General features: G+C 38.7%; 1 protein-coding gene across 4 annotated transcripts in view; it reads left to right on the top strand.

Annotated features, from left to right (window-relative positions):
* The window catches only part of SCN8A (sodium voltage-gated channel alpha subunit 8), a 1580263-nt gene that overhangs the window by 1268588 nt on the left and 291252 nt on the right, over nucleotides 1–20423 (top strand). For 2 of the 4 annotated variants that reach the window (XM_044083429.1, XM_044083428.1), the window contains exon 15: nucleotides 8617–8739. The exons of the other annotated variants lie outside the window; for them this stretch is intronic. In XM_044083429.1, the coding sequence (XP_043939364.1) occupies nucleotides 8617–8739 (123 nt within the window). The remainder of the gene's footprint in view (nucleotides 1–8616; nucleotides 8740–20423) is intronic. 4 annotated transcript variants of the gene reach the window in all.

Genomic DNA, 20423 nt, shown 5'->3' with positions numbered 1-20423 from the left:
TCATTGCACTGTTCTGGCCCAGATAAATCGGGTTCCCTCTTCTAAAGCTGTGGCTTCTGGATCCCATTCCAGATCTGGTCACTCAGCCATCTGGCAAGCCTCACCCAGACATTCTAAATTTAAGGCTAACCACCTGGTTTCTCTAAGTCTGATGATGATCAGAAGTTATCATTTCTCACGTGAAGTGATCAAGATTCTTAAGGCTTCCCAGGATTCCACAAGGAGGAAATATAGCAGTAAATGGAATGATTTGCTGTATAGGCTGTTATTCAAGACATTGACCTTTTTGTGCATCATTCTCTGACTCTCCAATTTATGCAGTCTATTTTTCAAGCAAGTGCTAGTTTTTCTATTGTCAAGGTTCAGCTAGCAGCTATTTCTAGTTTTCATGTTGAGTTCGAGGACCATCCTTTAACTTCTCTTAAGTTATGGCAGCGCCTTCCTTAAAGGGATCTTTCTCCTTAGATGACCTATCAAAGACCGCTGTATTGCCATGGGATCTGAATTTGGTATTGGAAGTTTTAACTAACACCCTATTTGAGCCAACTTCTATTGCACAAATGAAGTTGTCCAGGAAAGCTATGTTTTGGTGGCCATTACTTCATCTAGGAGAGAATATCAGAGCTACAAGTTTCATCTTCCTCTTCTCCCTACATTATCTTTCATAAGTACTGCATATTTGTCAGGACAAATCCTTTCTTTATTCCAGAAGTGGCTGCAGACTCTAATTTGTTCCACACTTTTCATTTGTCACTTTTCTTCCCAAATTATCCTAATAAAGGAGAATACATTTTGTTTAACCTAGATGTACACAGGCAATTACGTTTTTACATTCACAGGAATAAACCCTTCAGGAAAGATACTCAGCTCTTCATTTCTTTTGCCTCCAATAAGCTGGAAAATAAAGTCTCTAAGATGTGCCAATCAAGGTATTTGTTGGATTGTTTTATCTTCATTTATACTGATTAGAAAAAGAGTTTACCAGGTAAACCGAAGACCCATTTTACTGGGGCCGTTGATGCATCTATGATTTTCTTTAGATCATCTTCAATTTCTGATGCTGCAGCTTGGTCTTCCATGTATAAATTTATCAACCATTACAAGTTGGACTGCCTCTCCACAGCCCTGCCTTCCTTTGGACACCCAGAAAGATTGTAGTTAGGGATTCTGACCGATAGGTCATATCAGATGGACTGAATTAATAGGATATAAACGTAATGTACTTACCATAATGATAGATCCTTTCTTTAATGTTCGTTTGATATGACAAACCCTTTTTTTTTGCCCCCCCCCCCCCATTCTTCTCCTGCACAACCTGAAGGATTGTTTTGTAAGTTTTTTCCTAAGCTGCTGCTTCCAAATTAATATTTCTGTACTGAAGTTCTGATGTCAGATCTGAGATATCTTGGAGGAGTGATGCATTACCGGAGGGAAAAAGTTGAAGGGGGTTGAGGCTGGAGCACTCATGTTGCCAGATCAGAGCTAATGAGCAGTTATAAGGACCCTTAGATCAGATAGAGTGGACATGGATGAAGGCTGTATCTTTATGGTAAGTACATAACTTGTTTTTGTGAAGTTATTCACTTTTTGTCTTATTAGATGTTCAACCAAATGTAATCCATATTTTGATTGGTAGTAACTGTTATGCTATCTGACCTATGCCCCTCTTATTGTACACGACCATCTGTAGTTATGTATTGCTATGGAGTGAGTGTTAACAAAGCTGATATTTTAATATTACACTAATTATGCATATAACTTCCATTAAGAGGAGTCTGTACTTGTACATTTTCAAATATTTATCTCTTTTGTATAATTTAAATCCTGCATTTACTTTAGGAGAGAATATGTTATTGGTATGGAGAACAAGTTCTCGTGTTAAAAAAAAATGAAAACTATGCAGTTTGCTAAGCAAACCATTTGCTCCATATGTTTTACTCATGAAAACATGTTGTTGGATGCAATTTTTATTAGTGAGCTTAACTTCAGACTTAAAACAGACAGAAGTACATATTTTATATCATGACAAATGTCAGGGAGCTGAAAATGTATGGGTGATTAAACTATGATTCACTAAGGTGCTTCCATGCCGCTAATTCTTTGAATGCACAATTCCCCTGTAAGAATTATGTTTCCATTAGAAACAACTAGATTTTTGTACCTCAGTTTTGCCCATTTTGCCTCTGACTGTCAATTCTTCCATCCATTTAGCTCTTTATTTCCCATAATGCCACAGCCGCTATACCCCTACCACATCATCTTGTTGGGGGACCCCCCTCTGCCTTCAGATGAAGTTTGCCTACAGGCACCTTTCCCATTTTTGGGCAGCTGGGTTGAAAGTTGAGCAGAGAACAGGCTGTTATCCAGACAAGCTGGATGCTTTTCCCATTGGTCTGCATGCAGGTCCCTTTGTTATTCTGGCACCATGTAAACCCCCACTATACCATTCCAATGACAAATATATACCCTATGCAGCTGAAGCTACTTTTTTTGCACATCGCTTAGTGGTTGCAGACATTGTAGCCCTCCCTGTTGCATGCATAGAGGCCTACAACCACTAACTGCTAGTCATGTAGTAGGTTGGGATATCTCCCTCCTCCAGGATGTATGAGCCAATGTTGACCATTCACTCGCAGTTCCCCTCATTGACTGCTCTAGCAGCCAGGCCTCTAATTTATCCTGGAACCCCTGGTCACTCTCAGGGTTTCGTCTCTCTGTACTGCAGAGCTGGTTGACAACTACATTTTCATTAAGGGCAGTCTTCTACATTACCATTACAGGAGCTATTTGTTTTGCACATACCCTTACTTTATACAGCTAAATCCTAGAGCACTGTATGTTACAGAAAAGGGGTATTCTATACCCACAGGTAGTTCAGAGATAGCAGGCGGCATGACAATAAGTATAATATTCAGACAGAAAATCATATTGCTTCGACAGAAGGGCCATTTGGAGGGAACTCCCCTTGTGGTAGTGAGGGAAATGTCCTCAATGGACAGACAACTGCATGCCTCTCTTCAGCACCTAGCCAAGTGTGTGATGGAGAAGGGGAAAAAATATTAAAATGCAAACTGTCCTTCATGACGCTTCTAATTTGACTCCACACACTTTTGAAGGGGAACAAATGGGCCATTTGGCTGGGAGGGGGCTGATGGTTGATCGAAAGTGGAGGTAAAAAGTATAAAAAAACAGACTAAACAAACTTGGTATGTTTGCCATTGAAAATGCTATGTTATTAGAGAAAGTCGGTCTGAGTCTTGCATACATTATCTTCTACAACCTCTCTGTTTGTTTTTGTGTATTTATTTGATTTGCTTTCATTTGATTTGACTTGAATTGATTTGCTTTAGTTTATTAAATGGCTAAGTAGAGTGGTGCAAGAACCCCTTTAAGTCATGACTTCAGCCAATCGGCCATACTAAGAAAAACAGTACAATTATACTGATTTGTAAGTGTAAACTAAATATTTATAACAATAAGTTAAAAGGATTTTAGATAGAAAGTAAAGTGTATCAGCAAACATGAATAATCTTTAAATTACATATCAGATACAAGTATACCATCTATTTTCAAATATTAAAATCAGAATGCTCTTGAATTTTTACTTAAATGATTGCAGTTCTTAGAATATTATTATTATTATTATTTTTTTTGTAATCACACACTTGACTTACTGAGAATGCCCAGTTAAAGAAAGTGCAGCACTTGTACTTCAGGTCCTGATGTAATATGTAGAAGGACTAATATAAGTTAGAGGAGTAAAAAAAGCTACTATAAAGAGAATTAAAAAGTATAGAAGACAAGTAAACAAAGTACCAAGAAGATGAGAGGAAAATACAGGTTAACACGCCCAGAGAAACAGTAATTGGATTTTATATTCACACTAGTGTAATAGTATTAGTAGTTAATGTTTAAGTACTCTAGGTAGATGTTGAACTAGACTTAAAAGGTAAAATCTCTTGAATAGTTTGGTGAAATGAAACAATGCAAATGTAATGCAAGACTAAATAGAATGAATATATAATTAAATATTTCAAGAGCTGTAAAGAAGTTTAAAAAAATATGTAAAGTGATTGTCAGTCATTGTCTCTGAAGCAAACACATAAATAGATATGCTTATGTGATGTATTAGCTTTTTCTTAAACTCAGTGTGTTTAATCTCATTTCTAATGTCTGAAGGAAGATGGTACCAGCTTACTGAACAATCTTTCTAAAACTTTTTTTTTCCTGTTGTCTGTATAAGTTGAGATGTCTACAGAGTTGAAGATTATTTTGTGCTGTTACATAGATCATGAGAAGTATTTATGTTTACCATGCTTCTTAGCAGGAACATTATCAATTATGCAAAAGATTAAAAGTAGAGCTGTATAGCCGGAATGTTGCATGAAAAGAACCTGGAAGCCAAGTTGTTTTTTTGCAGTGTTTGACAGTGATAATCAGATTGTGAGGCAAAATGTATCAACTTAAAATGTTTGTTTGCAGTGATTAGAAGCTGTTTGGTATTCTGACTAGAATTAAGAGCAGTTATTAGTAGAGCATATTCCAGTTTAGATATTAAGGCATTTCTAGCTGTATGTACCTCCCCCTTGCACATACACTCAGTCACACGCACAGAGACAGGCGTAATGCTGTCTGGAAGGTTTTCAACTGTATGGTTTACCTTATCTACCTGCTTTGTCATGTGCTCTTTAAACAGGAGCTATGTCCATCCTGATACCAAATATTTGTATCTTAATGAATATTATTTGTAATATTAATGAATAAGGAAAATTATTCACTACAAGCCTGGATGGGGTGGATTTGGTATAGTAGTTAAGGTCTTTGTCTCATAAATACAAGATACATGGTATGATTCTGACTTCAGATTGTTAGCTAGGCTTAAAATAGCCATTCAGGGCAGTTAGCCTAGTATTCAAATATTAACCTATGAATTTTTCAACCTTCTGAAATTTGTTTCTCATCAGAACAATATCAGTTGAATTTAATTTCTTATTCGAACCAAAGATAATCTAGACTTTTATTTTAGAGAGCTTGTGCATTTCTACCCAGTTACAAAGGAAGTAAAGCTATCAATTTTCAGTTGTTGTTTGGTGTTAATTAAGATAGGAACTGATGTCACAATTAAGATATCACTGTTTCCTCCCTTGTGTTTTTTCTCATGGCATGGGTAACATGAATGAGTAGGAAAAATAAGATTGGACTTGAGATTTGCCTCTGATGTTCCCCAGGAGTCAAAAAAAGCTCAAGTCGGACAGGGTCGTGCCAGATTATTGTGCTATGAAGGTAATGTTAGTTTGTTATGAAAGTGTGTTAAAATATTTGTTCTCAAGTGTATCATTTTAGTTTTTTAAGCAGGCTGCAGTCAACACTTTCAAAAACATGGTTTAAGAGCTTTTACTTATGAAGCACTGTATTCTGAAAAATAAAACAGTGAGTTTCACTAGAACATGCAGTAGAAATGGATTTGTCAGTATAGAATGTTGGCTTGCACTGGAACTGTACTTGGACCACTCACGGTTTGAGGTGTGGTTAAAAATGATTGCAGGGAAGCAATATACATAATTGTAACCTTGATAACAACTGCATTGCTTTAACAGACACTTTTGTGGGGAAGCAATCCAGAGCATTTTAATTTTGATTTAAGTATTACATTGCTTTTAGAAGCGCTGTTGATTATGAGGAAACAGCATACAGTGTTTTGCTGTTTAATAACAAATATTGTTGCTTTCACAACCCTTTTTGAGTATGTGAAAGCAACATACAACACTTTACTGTTGATTTTGCTTCCATGAGTGCAGTGGTGCTGTGGCTTAGAGGGAAGTAACATACAGAGAGCACAATGTTGCATGAACCAGTGCCTTAAAACTCAAATACAGTTACCGTAGAAATTCTTAGTTCACCATCGTAAACAAAGTAGAAAGGAAGGTTTATATATGGACATCATCTCTGAAATTGTAACATGTAATTGTGTCACTGAGGTGTTTCACTTTTATAACTCTTGTAGTGTTTGCTGTGGGGTTTTCTTCACTTGGCAGTCTGTAGATAACTAAGTAAGGAGAGTTATTCTATTTTGCCTTGATGTTTTTTCACATGACATATATTTTAGAAGGTATTGTTGCTATATTTTTCTCTTCTTCAAACATTACTAGTATGGCTTTTTGTTTAATATGCAATGTTGGGAAATTTAATATATGTTAAAAGAATATATTTGGTATATTTATAGCATACAATTTCCATCACTGGAATTATTGTAAAGCCTGCTTATGTGGTGTGGAATGTCACACCTCTAGCAGCCTAAGCACAACTTGCATTCCAGAGCAATTTTCTGAAAAATAAACTTAAAAATCATAAGGTAAACAAGTGTAAATATTTTGTGAACAATAAAATTTATTAAAACTGTACAAATAGCAATGTTATTGGTAAGACATGTTCATTACATTGAAAATAGTTGATGCATTCATAGTCTTTTCCATTTATACTGTAATTTATTATAATGCACACAAACCCCAAATTATATTTTCTGCAAAACTTTCACAATTTTCAAATCTTGAAAAATGTACATCCTAGACACCTTGTTAACCAGACATAAGCTATCGTATTCCGCTGTAAGTACATGTTTCTCAAACTATTTACATTAATATATATAATTACCATAACAAATACTGGAAATCTGACAGTTTTCTTCAACATCTAAGGTACCACTTAATGTCATGCAACATTTTGTCAGTGATTCAGTTTTTGAAGTATTAAGTACATATTGACAGACTGCTTATTTTAATAATTACTAGCAACCAACTAGCCATATTTCCAGTATAGTGTAATATAAACCAGCATTGACAGTGAATTATCCTGTCTCCCACACTGGTGTTTTACACGTTCACATCAATAACATGTAGGGGACTCAGTTATGAAAATATTGACCATAAATTTGAAAATATGAATAAGTGGCAAGCAGAGATTAATTTCTCCACTGCAGGACATCCCAAATTAACAATATTAGTGTTGTTTTGTTAATAACTCCTTGCCCTTTCTAATACTGCCTATTATTATCTGGTAAGTCACTTAGTTAAAAAAGCCAGACCAAAAAAGTTATGGACACCATAAGGCAGTGTGGGTGTGAACTCGAGGTATATGAAAAGGTGTTTCATGCTTGAATGAACTAATATTTTCTGTTGGCTACCTTCTTATTTTAGCCTGTAAATGTAAAAGAAAAGCTTGGTTGAGTATTTGAAGACATTTTATGAATACAGAGATGACAGAAAAAGTTTTTGCTGAAAGGTATGTTATGAAAACGTTTGCAGTTATTTTCAGCCTCCATGTGTTGTATAGCATTTGTAGTCACAGTCTGTTAACAGCATAGCACTATTTTAACTTGCAAAAAACACATCTCTTGTTACTAAGAAGATGCCTTGGTGCACACTCCCTGGAATGAATATATGTGGCAATGTTTTACTCCTGTTTATTTGAGCTGTCAGTTTAAAACTGGTATTCCAACTTTAACTTTACTTATGTTTCAAAGATAGCCCATATATTTTCAGACTGAAACTCTCAAACTCTTCTTTTCCCTTGCATAACTGCAAAAATCAACATATGTATTTTTCCTAGTATTTGCTGCAATTCTGTTGCCTTCTATGCTGATGTATCAATAACTGTTAGGTATGCATGTTTTAAGCACTGATGGTTAATCCAGGTTTAGAATATGAGGTACTGTATGTTGTTGTTAACTATATGGAAATGTGGATGCATTGCATTGGCAATGAATGACCTAGACAAGAATAAAACTACATAAAATGCAATGGTAGCACTGATTCTGTGTTTACAAGAGAGAACCCTTAGTGGGTTAGTAAAATATTCTTTTGAGACAGAAATACAATGAGTAAAGCATTTCCTGTGTGGAAAGTGTAGCATATGCATTCATGCAACTTATAAAGTGTTTTTTTGATGTAGTAAAGCTTCAAAGAGAGGTATCAGAAAACAGAATGATCATACACTGGCAGGGGTCTGATGTGCCTGTGAAAAGGAGGGAATAACAAAGTATGCATACTATTTCAGTCTTGAATTTGTATAGCAAGAGTTTGACAAACCTGTGTCCCTGTGCAGTATGTGACAATAGCATGGACTCTCCAGCTTGGCTACAGAGAAAGCCCATCACAGTAAGATTATGAAAGCAGTTTCACATGCTGTGTAAATTTACTTATATTCTTTTTCTTAGGTACCTTTTATTTCTCTGGCTTAATTTAATGGGATTTTATTCTTCATCCTTGATGGAATCCTCAGGCAGTACGAGTGAGGGTAAGGCTTTTGTCATCCATTGGGATGATCCTTCAGCAGGTTCCCTTTAGTCTTCTGTCTGTATGCGTGTGTGTATGTATGAGTGTGTGTGTTTGTCTCTGCCTTTTTGTTACTGTTTCCTCCCTTGTGTTTTTTCTCATGCCTCTTTTTTTCTCTCTCTCAACCACATGTTTCCTTCCAGGTTGTTTTTCAGGCAAGCGAACTAGGCAGTCCAGCCTTGGGTCATCGCCAAAGGGGGCAACATCCAGAGTACAGTTAATATTGTCAGTGATAGGGAATGTATTCTAACAGTCTGGAACCTTCTGCTTTTCTGTTTCTGTGTAGGTCTCTATAGTCAGCCTTGTAGCTAATGCCCTGGGCTACTCGGAACTAGGTGCCATTAAGTCCCTTAGGACACTAAGAGCATTGAGACCCCTAAGAGCCTTGTCACGATTTGAAGGGATGAGGGTAAGATAACAATAGCAGCTGATCCTTCTGCATGCCTATGGAACAGTTTAAGCATGCTAGAACTGATCTGGTGCAAAGACAAAAGAAATCATGATGCAGCTGCTAACTGGGTTCCCTCTCCCTGTTTTTATTTCTCCTGCTCCCTCTCTATCAAATGGAGATACATTAAGCTGCCTCATCACATTAAATTGGCCCAAAATATATATGCCATCGTAGAAAATGTAACCTTGGCTGTTCTCATTTGGCCTGGCTTACCTCTAGCATTTGAGAGGGCCCCCTCCCCGCTATGATTTCTGAAGAGAATCACCAGGTGCAAAGGCATGCATTTGAGATGTGTCCTGTCACTGCTCAGAGTTTCTAAGTAATATTTCAATTTCTGTGCCTGAGCCTGTAAAGGGAAGTGGTTTGCCCACTGTTAAAGGTCTTGGAAGGTTGTAAATGAGCATTCTGAAGGTAAAGATGTCAAATGAAAATTAAAACATTCATTAAAGAGAAACCCAGGTATGCACAGTAGAACCATAGAAACCCAAATCATTGTAGTGCAAAGCTGGGCACAAAATATTTAGCAAATCTTTACAAATTATCAGCACAGATCAGTTGCTCACAAAATTGGGAATATTATTTTCCTCTGCTTGAAACATGACAAAGAATACTGTTGCATTTTATTGAATTGTAATTTGTCCTGTTGTACCTGGTCGTTCTCTGCCCAGTCTACCAAAGACTGGAAGGCTTGTCTGAAAGTTAAGCTTCTCCTTCCACCTTCTGCCCTTTTACCATGCTTGTATGGTACCCTGTCCTGTCACTTGTGAAATTAATCAGGATAAGCACAAGCAAAGCATTGAACTGAATAACTCAGAATGACTCTGATGTATATTCCAGAGGTGTTGAATTATTAAAACAGCCTGTTTGGGGAATACACAAAAACAATTAAAGTTTTGCAAATTTCTGATTATTACTGAATGTGCATTACATTTTTGTTTCTTTCTTAAAAACTCACTAACATTAAGATAAAAAGTAATGAATTCAAACTTAGCTGAGATGTGAAAAAGAACGGCAACAGTGTTGCATGTAAAAATCTTATGTTCTAACCTCAGTGGATAAATCTCTCAAAAAAGCCACGCCTACCTACTACAAAAGGCGCAGTTACAAAAAAGTGTTCTTTTAGTAGAGCTCAAACATAGCATATTGCAAAAGAAGAGTAGAATTCAACAGTTAGCAATGCTGTCATTTTTTACCAAATTCTGATGTCTCAGTAAACAATATCTTTGTGTTCAACATTACAGTAGCTTTTGTTTGAGAGATTGAGAAGACAGTCTGTGCTAAGAAGGACCCATTTGTTCACAAAATAACATTAATGAAAATTCCAGTTATATAAAATCCTGTTTCTTTAAATGGATTTTTTAAAAACTAAATGTTACAAATTTTTTTTTAAATATTACTTTAGATCTGAATTATTTATATGGTTTTACCATATTATATGTAGGTGTAAAGTATACCATAAGTAAAAAAAAAATATTTCAAATGGTATAGTTGCTAAAACATTTAAAAAGATATAGATATTGTCTAAGACACTGAACCACTCTTAACCACCTGGTAATGATAATAGACTGTTAAGCTAAATTGTAGTTTAAACTGATAATAAGTACTAAAGTGTTCATTGAAAAGAAAGCCTGATTATGGACCAGTGAAATCTGTTTAGTATTCAGCAGTCTTAAGCAGAAAAAAAGATAACGACTAGTGTTTAATTAGGTTCTATCACCCTAAATTTTACCTTTCAAAAATATGAATCCTAAATTTGATTCCAAGTGAACTAATGTAATTATCTGACATTTCAGTGCTTCACTCTTCAATACTAAAGAAGCTTTCATCATTGTGGCCTTTTAATTTAAGGTTATTGTAAAGTTTACTTCTCAGTGTAGCTGTTTCCTTTAATTAAAAATCCTCTGTAATGATATCATAATCTTTCCATGGCAGTAAATTTTGATGACATAAGACATTTTGTGTAGGGAAAAGATCAACAGAAAAGATGACTGTTTCAGTAGCACAAATCCTATTATATGTAGTATAACTTGCTAATAATAATGAAATGCAAGCTGAATAAAACCTTAAAGTTGATAGTTATCCCAGAAGCACCACTGTGTATTTAAGGCAGGATTCTCCATTTGGTTTGCTTATGTAATCCAGCCATAGCTAATTTTATATTTTCTACAGGAGTTTTATTTTTCAATCATTAAACCATTTCCAAGACATTATTTTTTGCGTTTATTTTACAGTTGGCAGGTATCCTTCACATGCAACATTATGGGCTTGCATGTAAGTCAGAGCTCTTAATTATCAAATGGCTTCACAGCACCTGGTCTGTAATTGAGGAACATTTCTTCACCAGAAAAGACAATATTGAGGATTTTGGACTTCAGAATCTGTTGCATTTGGAGAATAAACTACAAAATTAAAATATTCATCAAAATGGTAACAGTGCAAATGCTATGTAGAACTGGTTTTCACTGCCAAAATAGAGAACAAATTTATCCAGGCATAATAACTAGTAGCTACTTAACTCATATGGTTAAATATCCACATTTTTTCTGTTGATGAAAAAAGTACTATAAACCATTTGCGTCTGTTCTGTCTTAGCAGGAAGATATCTGTAGTTTTCAAAGTTAATCCTAGTAAAAGTGATGAGTGGTTTGCAAGAAAAGCAAGAGCTTGCGTTCTTCAAAAGGTCTACATAACTGCTCCTGAAGCTCAGACTCCACATTGTAACATCACTTGAGTGACATGCAATCAGAATTGAAAGACTTCAGAAACAATTTCATAAGTACATCCTGGGACTTTTCTTTTATAGATAATATTGGGCGTGAACACATGCCTGATGCGGTGTAAGCATACCTTTTTAACTATGAGTCAGCTATGATTCTACAAGATTTGCTCAGCCGTTGATCTCACCTCCTAAGAACATGAGGTAATTTGTGTCTTTACAGGCTTTATTTTTCTGGCTACACAAATACACCACTAACATTCTACTTGTGCAATGAATATTCTAAAGACTGTAGAAAGTTTCACCTTACTGGCAATTTCATTTGAGTAATTGATTACTTTACATTGACAGCAACTGATACAAACCCATAAAGCTAGGGTGGCTCATATCAGTATAATAATTAATGCCAGTTCATGCTCAGTTTGAAAGTAAGCATAAAGATGTGAGCTGTCTTATTTTATTTTCTAGTTGAAATGTAAAGATTATTATCACTGACCATTGTTTGTTTTCTAGGTAACATGTACTTTTTCATTTTGTAGGGGTTAATACATACAATCTAAGTTGGATTCTGTTTTACTTTCTTGTATGATACTGTGTAGCCTGTCTTTATGATTTTTATAAATTTCTGGATGTTGATGAGTGTCAAAGAGCGTAATGACCTATAGTCCCTCTTATGAGAAGTTTTGCCCTTTTTCTGTCTTGTACCATGGGTGCATTTCCTTTTTTTGTTTGTTTATGTATTCATGTAACATATAGTCCGTTTGAAATTAAATACAGAAATGTTGATAACATTTTATTACATTCCTGTTCACTATCATCTTCGTATGTGTGTGGAGGAGGGACAAGTTCTCTGTCACCCTTCCTATATCATTCCACTGCTATATGTTAAATTCTGAGGTCATATCACCTCAAGGAAAAGGGAATAATCCATGTTGCAAAATAATGATATATTCTCTTTTTCCCTTACTTGTGCATTGCCACAGAATGTAAGAGCTTCCTCCTATATTTCCCTTTTGATTTGTTAGTGTTCATAATGCTGTCTTTGTATTTTTCAGACTGTTAATATTAATATTAAAAGTTAGTTTGTGTACATTTGGTCCCTTAGGTATGACTTGTGTAAAACAGCTGGGACAGCTGATCAAAAATCAGCTGATAGCACATTGCTGGCCTTTTCTCTATGCAAGATCACAAACGGTGGAAAGTTGAGAATTTGCCCTTTCCCCATTGTAGTACGATGTCAGATTTGGTATATTAAATTAGTAGGGGGTTTTGGGGTTCCAAGGGGTGAGGCTTGCCCCTGCAAAAATACTCTTTATTTTACTTTTTATTTAATTTTTTTGATGATTTCAAGATTGAGCAGTTTTTGGATTCAGTGATATGAATCATGACAAAATATGTAGTCCTATGTATGTGTGTGTGTGTGTATGTATGTATATATATATATATATATATATATATATATATATATATATATATATATATATATATATGTGTGTGTGTGTGTGTGTGTGTGTGTGTATGTATGTATGTATGTATATATATATATATATATATATATGTGTGTGTGTGTGTGTGTGTGTGTGTGTGCATATATATATATATATATATATATATATATCTATGGATTCACTTCATAATTTCGAAACACTGAAATATCAAATTTCAGTATCCCGAGACTATAAAGCCAAAAACTCACAAACCCGAAAACCAAAACCATGAACGTCAACAAAACACTACACCAGACATACAAACACAAATACACCTACCTCCCGACACTACAACAAAGCAAAACAATACACATGAACACAACAAAACAAACACACGCACACACACACACACCTACCCATCCTATAAGCAGGAGGCCAAGCCACCATGCACCCCCCCATGTGGAGCCCCCACACCCCTGCTACTTATATATACTAATTCCGAGGCCGCACTAAACACTGAAAGACAGAAAACCCACCACCACACATTCTACACCCCCCTTGCACAAACACACATCACATACATACAAACACCACCACTCTCAACACTGACACTCTCACACTCTCACCTACCTACCATAACCCACACCTAACACTCCCCAACACACTCACATACACACAAACCCTCCCCAAAACCCTTAAAAAACAGGACACTTAATTAACGTGCCATCAGTACCGCTGGTTCGACATTTCTGGGTTCGATACTCTGCAGTTTCGCACAACTGCAGATTCGACAATTTGGTCTCGAAATACTGAAATTTGACATTTCAGTATTTCGAGATTCAAACAGAACCCATATATATATATATGTGTGTGTGTGTGTGTGTGTATATATATATATATATACATACATACATACACACACACACACACACACACACACACACACACACACACACACACACACACACATGTATTTATTTACATATTTACATAAAAATATATAGGTGTGTGCATTTTGCATATATGTATATAAAGGGAGATTTTTATTTTAGATGCAGGAAAATGCAGGCATAGACTTATATTGTTATGCCATGTCAAAAAAATCTATGCTGCTTATTATTTAATACTTCTCTGTCATTAATCTCCTCTTTTAATTTTCCTGACAGAATGACTTCTAGTATTTTCACAGATGTATCAGTATGAGCAGTGCAATGCTATAATACTTAGCTCCCATTTTTATATGGCAGAGGCATGCCTGTTTTCCATGTTGCATTAAAGACATGGTTATGTGCGACTTGTCATTTCTTTTGGTATTTTATTAGCTTATGATGCCTTTTGCATTATTACCCTACAAATAACCCTGTTTTCCAAGTTAAACTCCTCCTTGTTCAAAAAAAAAAACAAAAAACAAAACTTGAAAGTCAAATCCTTAGATTTATACATATCTCAAATTGGAGAGTACATCCCTGCTCTACTATAGAAAATCCATTTATCTCCTTATCATTTTAAGGGCTTTTTTCCTTTTTGATACCTTAGTCTTTTTAACTTCTCCACCAGTCTTATTTCCACCGTCCTGTTCGATTCTCAGCTAGAGCGTCTTCTGTGTGGAGACATACGTGAATGGGTATACCTTCGTTGAAGGTTGTGCATCAGGGCCGGCAACTCGGCATGTAAAAATCTACTGCCAATCATTAGCGGACCGGAGTTCCGCTGTGGCGACCCCTAACCGGGAAAAGCCGGAAGATACAACAACAACCAGTCTTATTTCCACCATTCAAACAAAAACTTCAGATGTTATGTTGTCCTATCTCGCCTTCTTTCTTGCTGGTTGGGTTCAGAACCGAGCATTGGTTCCGACTCTGCCTTTTACTAAAGCTCGAGAGCTTCCACTGGCTCGAGGCTACACCCTATCCCATGATGTCTAGAGAAGATAACCCAGATCTCGTTTGCTGCTAAACTAGATCGGGTGCTTCTCATTAGGTTCAGGCTAAGTGAAATCTTTTTTCTTCTGTTTTCTCTCAATTGTTATAGTGTTGTGATTGAGAATAGTTAGTTAGTTGTAGGTATTGTGTATTTAGTCTCTAAGTTTAAGTTAGTTGCTGTTAATTGTTGGTTTATTGCTTGTTGCGAGCTGTTGTGTGTGGCCGTCGCTGTCAGTAGGCCTGAATTCTCCCTATCACATCTCAAAGTTTTGTGTTTATCCTTTGAATTTACTTAAGTTAGAAGGTTTGTTATTTTCTTAATTTTTTTCTCACACCCGTTTAAGTTAGAGGGCTCTCCTTTATTTAACCCTTTTTCCCTGAGAGGTTCGTTGTTTAAGTTAGAGACATCTCCTTTGGCTAGAGCTTGTCTTTTAAGTTAGAAACCTCTCCTCTAGCCCTTTTCTTCCTCCCACTTCTCAAACCTGTGTGTTTAAAAAAAAAAGAAAAAGTCTTGTTATCCTGTTAACGTTTTTTGCCTTACAGCTGTAGAATACATAGTATCATACCCTTTCCTTGACAGTGTGGTGTTAGTTTTGTGTTGGTAATATGTCCAAGGAAGGCAAGGAAGCCAAACAGTCTGGCTTTAAAAAATGCGACTCTTTTACCCAAAAGATGTCACTTACTGACAGGCACACTAGTTTCTTTTATTGTCTAGGTGCAGTTCACTTGCAGGATTCCTGCTCCATCTGCCATGGTTTTAGTTTGAGGGTGTTACAGGAATGCAGGAGTAAGCTAATTGCTGAGGAGGTAGAAGGTCTCCCAGACTTGCTCAAAACCTTCTCAGTCCCCCAGATCTGAAAGGTTTACCAGACTGGCTTCTTCTTTGGCTCCTGTGTCTGAGCCGGCAGGAAAAGTAGCCAAGGATACAACTTCGGACTCGAAGGCTGTCAGGCCTGAGAAATTGTCTCCATCAGTTCCTCAGGGTTTATCGGAACCGGGTAGGAGTCCTTTACTGAGCTGGTCTCCAACTTTGGATCCACTCTCCTCGGTCCCACAATCACCTTTATTGCAATCTTTAGCTGGTAGTGTTAAGTCCTCAGCCCCATCCTCCCGATCCTCCAAGAGCTTATCTGATGATGACGTGGAGTGGGTGGTCAAGAGGTTACTTCCAACACTGGCCCTTGCCAAATTTGTATCGAGTCCAGCTCATAAGGAAGTGGAATTGACACCTACTACTGCCCCCGCTTCTTTTCCTCCTCCCACCCAAGCGGTATCAGAGCCAGAGTGCCTGGATGTCTTTGTGGTGGAACTGTCGGGCCCGAGACTCACCCCTGGGTTTTCTGTCCCAACTTCTGCTCTGACCTGTTCAGTTCCATCCTCTGTTCATAGGTCTGGGAGCAGATGCGCCCCCATTGGGTCCAGGGAGGAGGGTCGGATCAGACCATTGTCAAATCCAATTCTTCCTCTTGGGTCTTTGGTGTGGGTGAGCTCTGCACCTACATTGCCCTTGGAGCCCACCTCCTTGGTGCGAGGTAGGTCCCCGGGCTCTTTGGAGCCAGAGGCCTCCTCGAGCCTGGGCCATGGCACCTTAGAAGTGATGAGGAGTGTGCTGTCACCCCAGACGGCGCCACCCTTGGATCCTGGTACTCTTCCCCATAAGGAGCCATCTTCTACCTCTGTTCCATCCGTCCCCCCCCCCCAGGTGTAGGGAACCAGTGCCCCAGGATGCCCCATTAAGTGAGTCTCACTTCTGAAGCCTCTCCACAGCTCCCTCAGAAGAGAACTTGTAAGAGGAAATATCTAGACTCCTCTGAGGAGTCTGTCACTTCGGACACAGATTTAGAGGATTCAGAAGGGTCTCCAAGGTCATTCTCTGAGGATGCCTCCTTTTCAGACATTCTAGAGATCCCAAAGCAGACAGGTGGCGGAAAGACCCTAAACCCTTCTGAGGATGAATCTGTGTACCTGGAGGCTTTTGGTTCTCGACCCTCCACCTCTTGGGTGTCTCCGCCTTTCGATCAACTCCTTGGGGTGGTGAGTCAGAAGGTGTGGGGCTCCCCAGAATCTGTGGAATCTGTTCCGAGGAAGCCAAATAAGTTCATTACCACCCCTTCGGACAAAGAATTTTTGACCAGAGGTGTTCTGCTAGATGCTATGGTGGTGGTGGTGGTGGTGGCCACCAAAAAGGAGTTGGCTGAGACTTCATCTCTCTATCCACTGAATGAATCTAGAATGATGGACAGATATGGGAAGCGTATGTTTTCATCAGCGGCCTTTACTCTCCAGTCACTGAACTACCTAAGCCACTTTACCAGACTTCAGGGTGATCTGCTGAAGGAGCTGGGAGATACCCAACAAGGTTCTACAGTTGCTGGGGTGTCAGATAAGGTCTCCTCTCAGCTTGCTATCTTAGGTTCCATAGTCAACTCCTCCATGAGGTCATCTCTTATGCAGCTGATAGAGCGAGCAGGGCAGCAGGCACAGGAATAGCTCTCAGGAGGCCTTCCTGGATGCGCCTTTGTGAGTTTGATGAACCCTTTAAATCTTCTTTCATAATTGCCCCTTTTGACAGCTTGTTCTTGTTCAGGCCAAAAGTAAAAGACTCTGACAAGGTGCGAATAGGAAGGCAAAACTCTCTCTGCCATGGGAGTACATTTTTCCGTCCCTATCAGGCCCTACCCCAAAGGCCATAAGGGCAGGAAGATGTGGCTCCATAAATCCCAAAGAGCTTCACCAGACGCACGTGGTGAATTTTCCCACAGGGGCATAGGGGGAAACAACAATGGAAGGCACTGTTCTCATAGCAGAGGGGGGTCCACAAAATCAGGCCGGCAGAGATACCTTCTCTGGCAGTCCCTTCCAGCGCTCCTGAAGGGAGGCCTGCCTTCCCAACTCTGGAGGCAGTCGGGGGCAGACTATCACTGTACCCAAAAGCCTGGCTGAACATCACTCAAGACAAATGGGTACAGTCGATTATATCCAGGGGATACAACATACCCTTCTCTTCTCCTCCCCCACTATCAAGTTGAGTCCCAGACATCCCACCTTGTCAAAGGGATCAAGCAACCTTTTGAAAAGTTGCTAGAAAAAAAGAGTCATCCAAGATGTCCCTGCAGACCAAATCGGATCCAGAACTTACTCAAGGTTCTTTTTATTTCCAAAAAAGACAGGGGACTGGAGACCCATTTTGGATCTCAGCAGACTAAAGAAGTATGTCAAGAAAACAAAGTTCCGGATGGTGACACTGCCGTCTATACTCCCCTTTCTGGGAAAACATGATTGGGTGTGCTCCATTGATCTCCAGGATGCATACTACCATATAAAGTTGACGGGCGATCCAGGAGATATCTACACTTCCGTCTGGGAGCCAGTCACTACCAATTCAGAGCTCTGCCCTTTGGACTCACTACAGCCCCCAGAGTGTTTACCAAATGCATGGCGGTATTCAAGGCTCACCTGAGATGGCTAGGATTCCAGGTGTTTCCATTCTTAGACAACTGGCTCCTCACTGCCACCACCGAGCATCTACTAACCAAGGCAAGAGCCACCACCATCCATGTTCGGAACTGGGCATTACAATAAATTTTGAAAAATCTGCCCTGTTGGCATCGCAGCATATTACATATATAGGAGCAGAATTAATTACAAAAGAAATGGTAGCAAAATTGCCTCAAGACTGGTTACAGACACTGTGCCATCAAGTGTCCATATTGCTCTTGAAGAAAAAAGTACAGGCAAAGTTTGTTCTAAAGGTCTTAGGCACTATGGCGGCTGCTATAACACTAGTACCTCTGTCACATCTACATATGAGAGTCCTATAGTGGCTACTCTTTGCTCAAAGGCCCATGCAGGAGTTGCCCATGTCCCACAAGATCTTCATCACAGACTTCTGCAAGTGGGATCTATGCTAGTCGCTTCAATCTACACAGGTGACTCTAGGCAGGCCATTCACTCTCCCCAACCAGTAGCCACAGTGACCACGGATGCTTCCCAGATTGGGGGGGGGGCATTATCTGGGAAAGACTGTCAAAGGAATTTGGCAGGAACATGAGTACCATTTGGACATCAGTGTCCTAGAGATGAGAGCAGTGCTTCTGGTGTTGCAGGCATTCCAGAACTCTCTTTCACTAGGTACGATTGCAATACAGACTGACAACATGTTAGCGGGGTGGTACATCAACAATCAAGGTGGAACCAGATCCTACCCCTGTGTCGAGAGGCCCAGAGAGTATGGCAGTGGGCAATATCTTCTCAATGTTTTCTGATTGCTACGCATATTCCCGGGAAATCCAACGTGATACCAGACAAATTAAGCAGAGGAATCCTGATGCCTCAAGAGTGGTCCCTAAAACAGGAAATTGCAAACAAAATTTTTCGCAATTGGGGCCAGTCTTGCTGTGATCTCTTTGCCATGTCCATAAACACTAAATGCAGCAGCTACCTTGCCCTAATCCACCCTCTTGGGGAGTCACCCAGGGATGCACTTGTTCATGATTGGCCCCCGGGACTTCTTTATGCCTTCCCCCCATTTCCACTAATTCCTAGAGTTCTACAGAAAGCCAAATCATTGAGCTGCAGGCTAATTCTCATTGCTCCACACTGGCCTTGTCAAATCTGGTTCCCCTTTCTAGGGACCCATCTATGGGAGGAGCCTTGGATTCTGGACCCGGTACCAGATCTTCTGACCCATCAATCAGGAACGCTCCATCCCTCTATTCAATCTCTCAAATTGATAGCTTGGCTGCTCCACTTCCAGTCTTAGCCAGGTTTCTGGACATATCCCCTGCAGTGCATCACATTTTGGTCTCCTCCCATAAGATGGCAACCAGGAAACTGTATGCTAGCAAGTGGAAAAGGTTTTCTTGTTGGGCTTTCAAGAATAATATAGATCCCTTTACAGCTCCAGTGACTACATTTTTAGATTTCTTAGCAGAGATTTTCAGTGGAGGTGCAGCTGCAGCTACTCTATGGGTAAAATTAGCCGCCATTTCCAACTATCACATAGGAGATATGGGATCTAAAATAATGTTTCACAGATTATGCAAAGCCTTCTTGAGATGTAATTTCTTACAAAGGCCTCCAATAAAGGAATCATTACCTCCTTGGGACCTCAGTTTAGTGCTGACTGTTCTGACTCTCCCTCCATGCGAACCAGCTTGCCTCCTGTAAATTAAAATTTCTTACCTAGAAGACAGTCTTTTTGACAGCTATTACTTCAGCTAGGAGGGTTTCAGAATTGCAAGCTGTGTCTATATACCTTCCCTATTTAGTTTTTCACAAAGACAGAGTCTCTCTTAGAACTAATCCTTCCTTTCTTCCCAAAGTATATTCAGAGACCAATTTGAATCAGTCCATTGACCTGCCAGTCTTTTTTCCAAATTATGGCAACAAGACAGAATATAAGCTTCATCAGTTAGATGTACAGCTACTTTTCTACTTGCATAGAACCAAGGAGTTTAGAAAATCTGATCAATTATTTGTGTCCTTCTCAGACAACAAGAAAGGTGCATCAGTTTCAAAAGTTACCTTATCGAAATGGCTAACTGACAATATTTCCTATGCTTATAATTCTCAGCA

This window comes from Protopterus annectens, chromosome 9.part0 (assembly GCF_019279795.1).
Source record: "Protopterus annectens isolate FY-2018-M chromosome 9.part0, PAN1.0, whole genome shotgun sequence".
Taxonomy (NCBI): Eukaryota; Metazoa; Chordata; order Ceratodontiformes; family Protopteridae; genus Protopterus; species Protopterus annectens.
The sequence above is the reverse complement of the archived record's forward strand: the minus strand, read 5'-3'. Positions and strand labels throughout refer to the sequence as shown.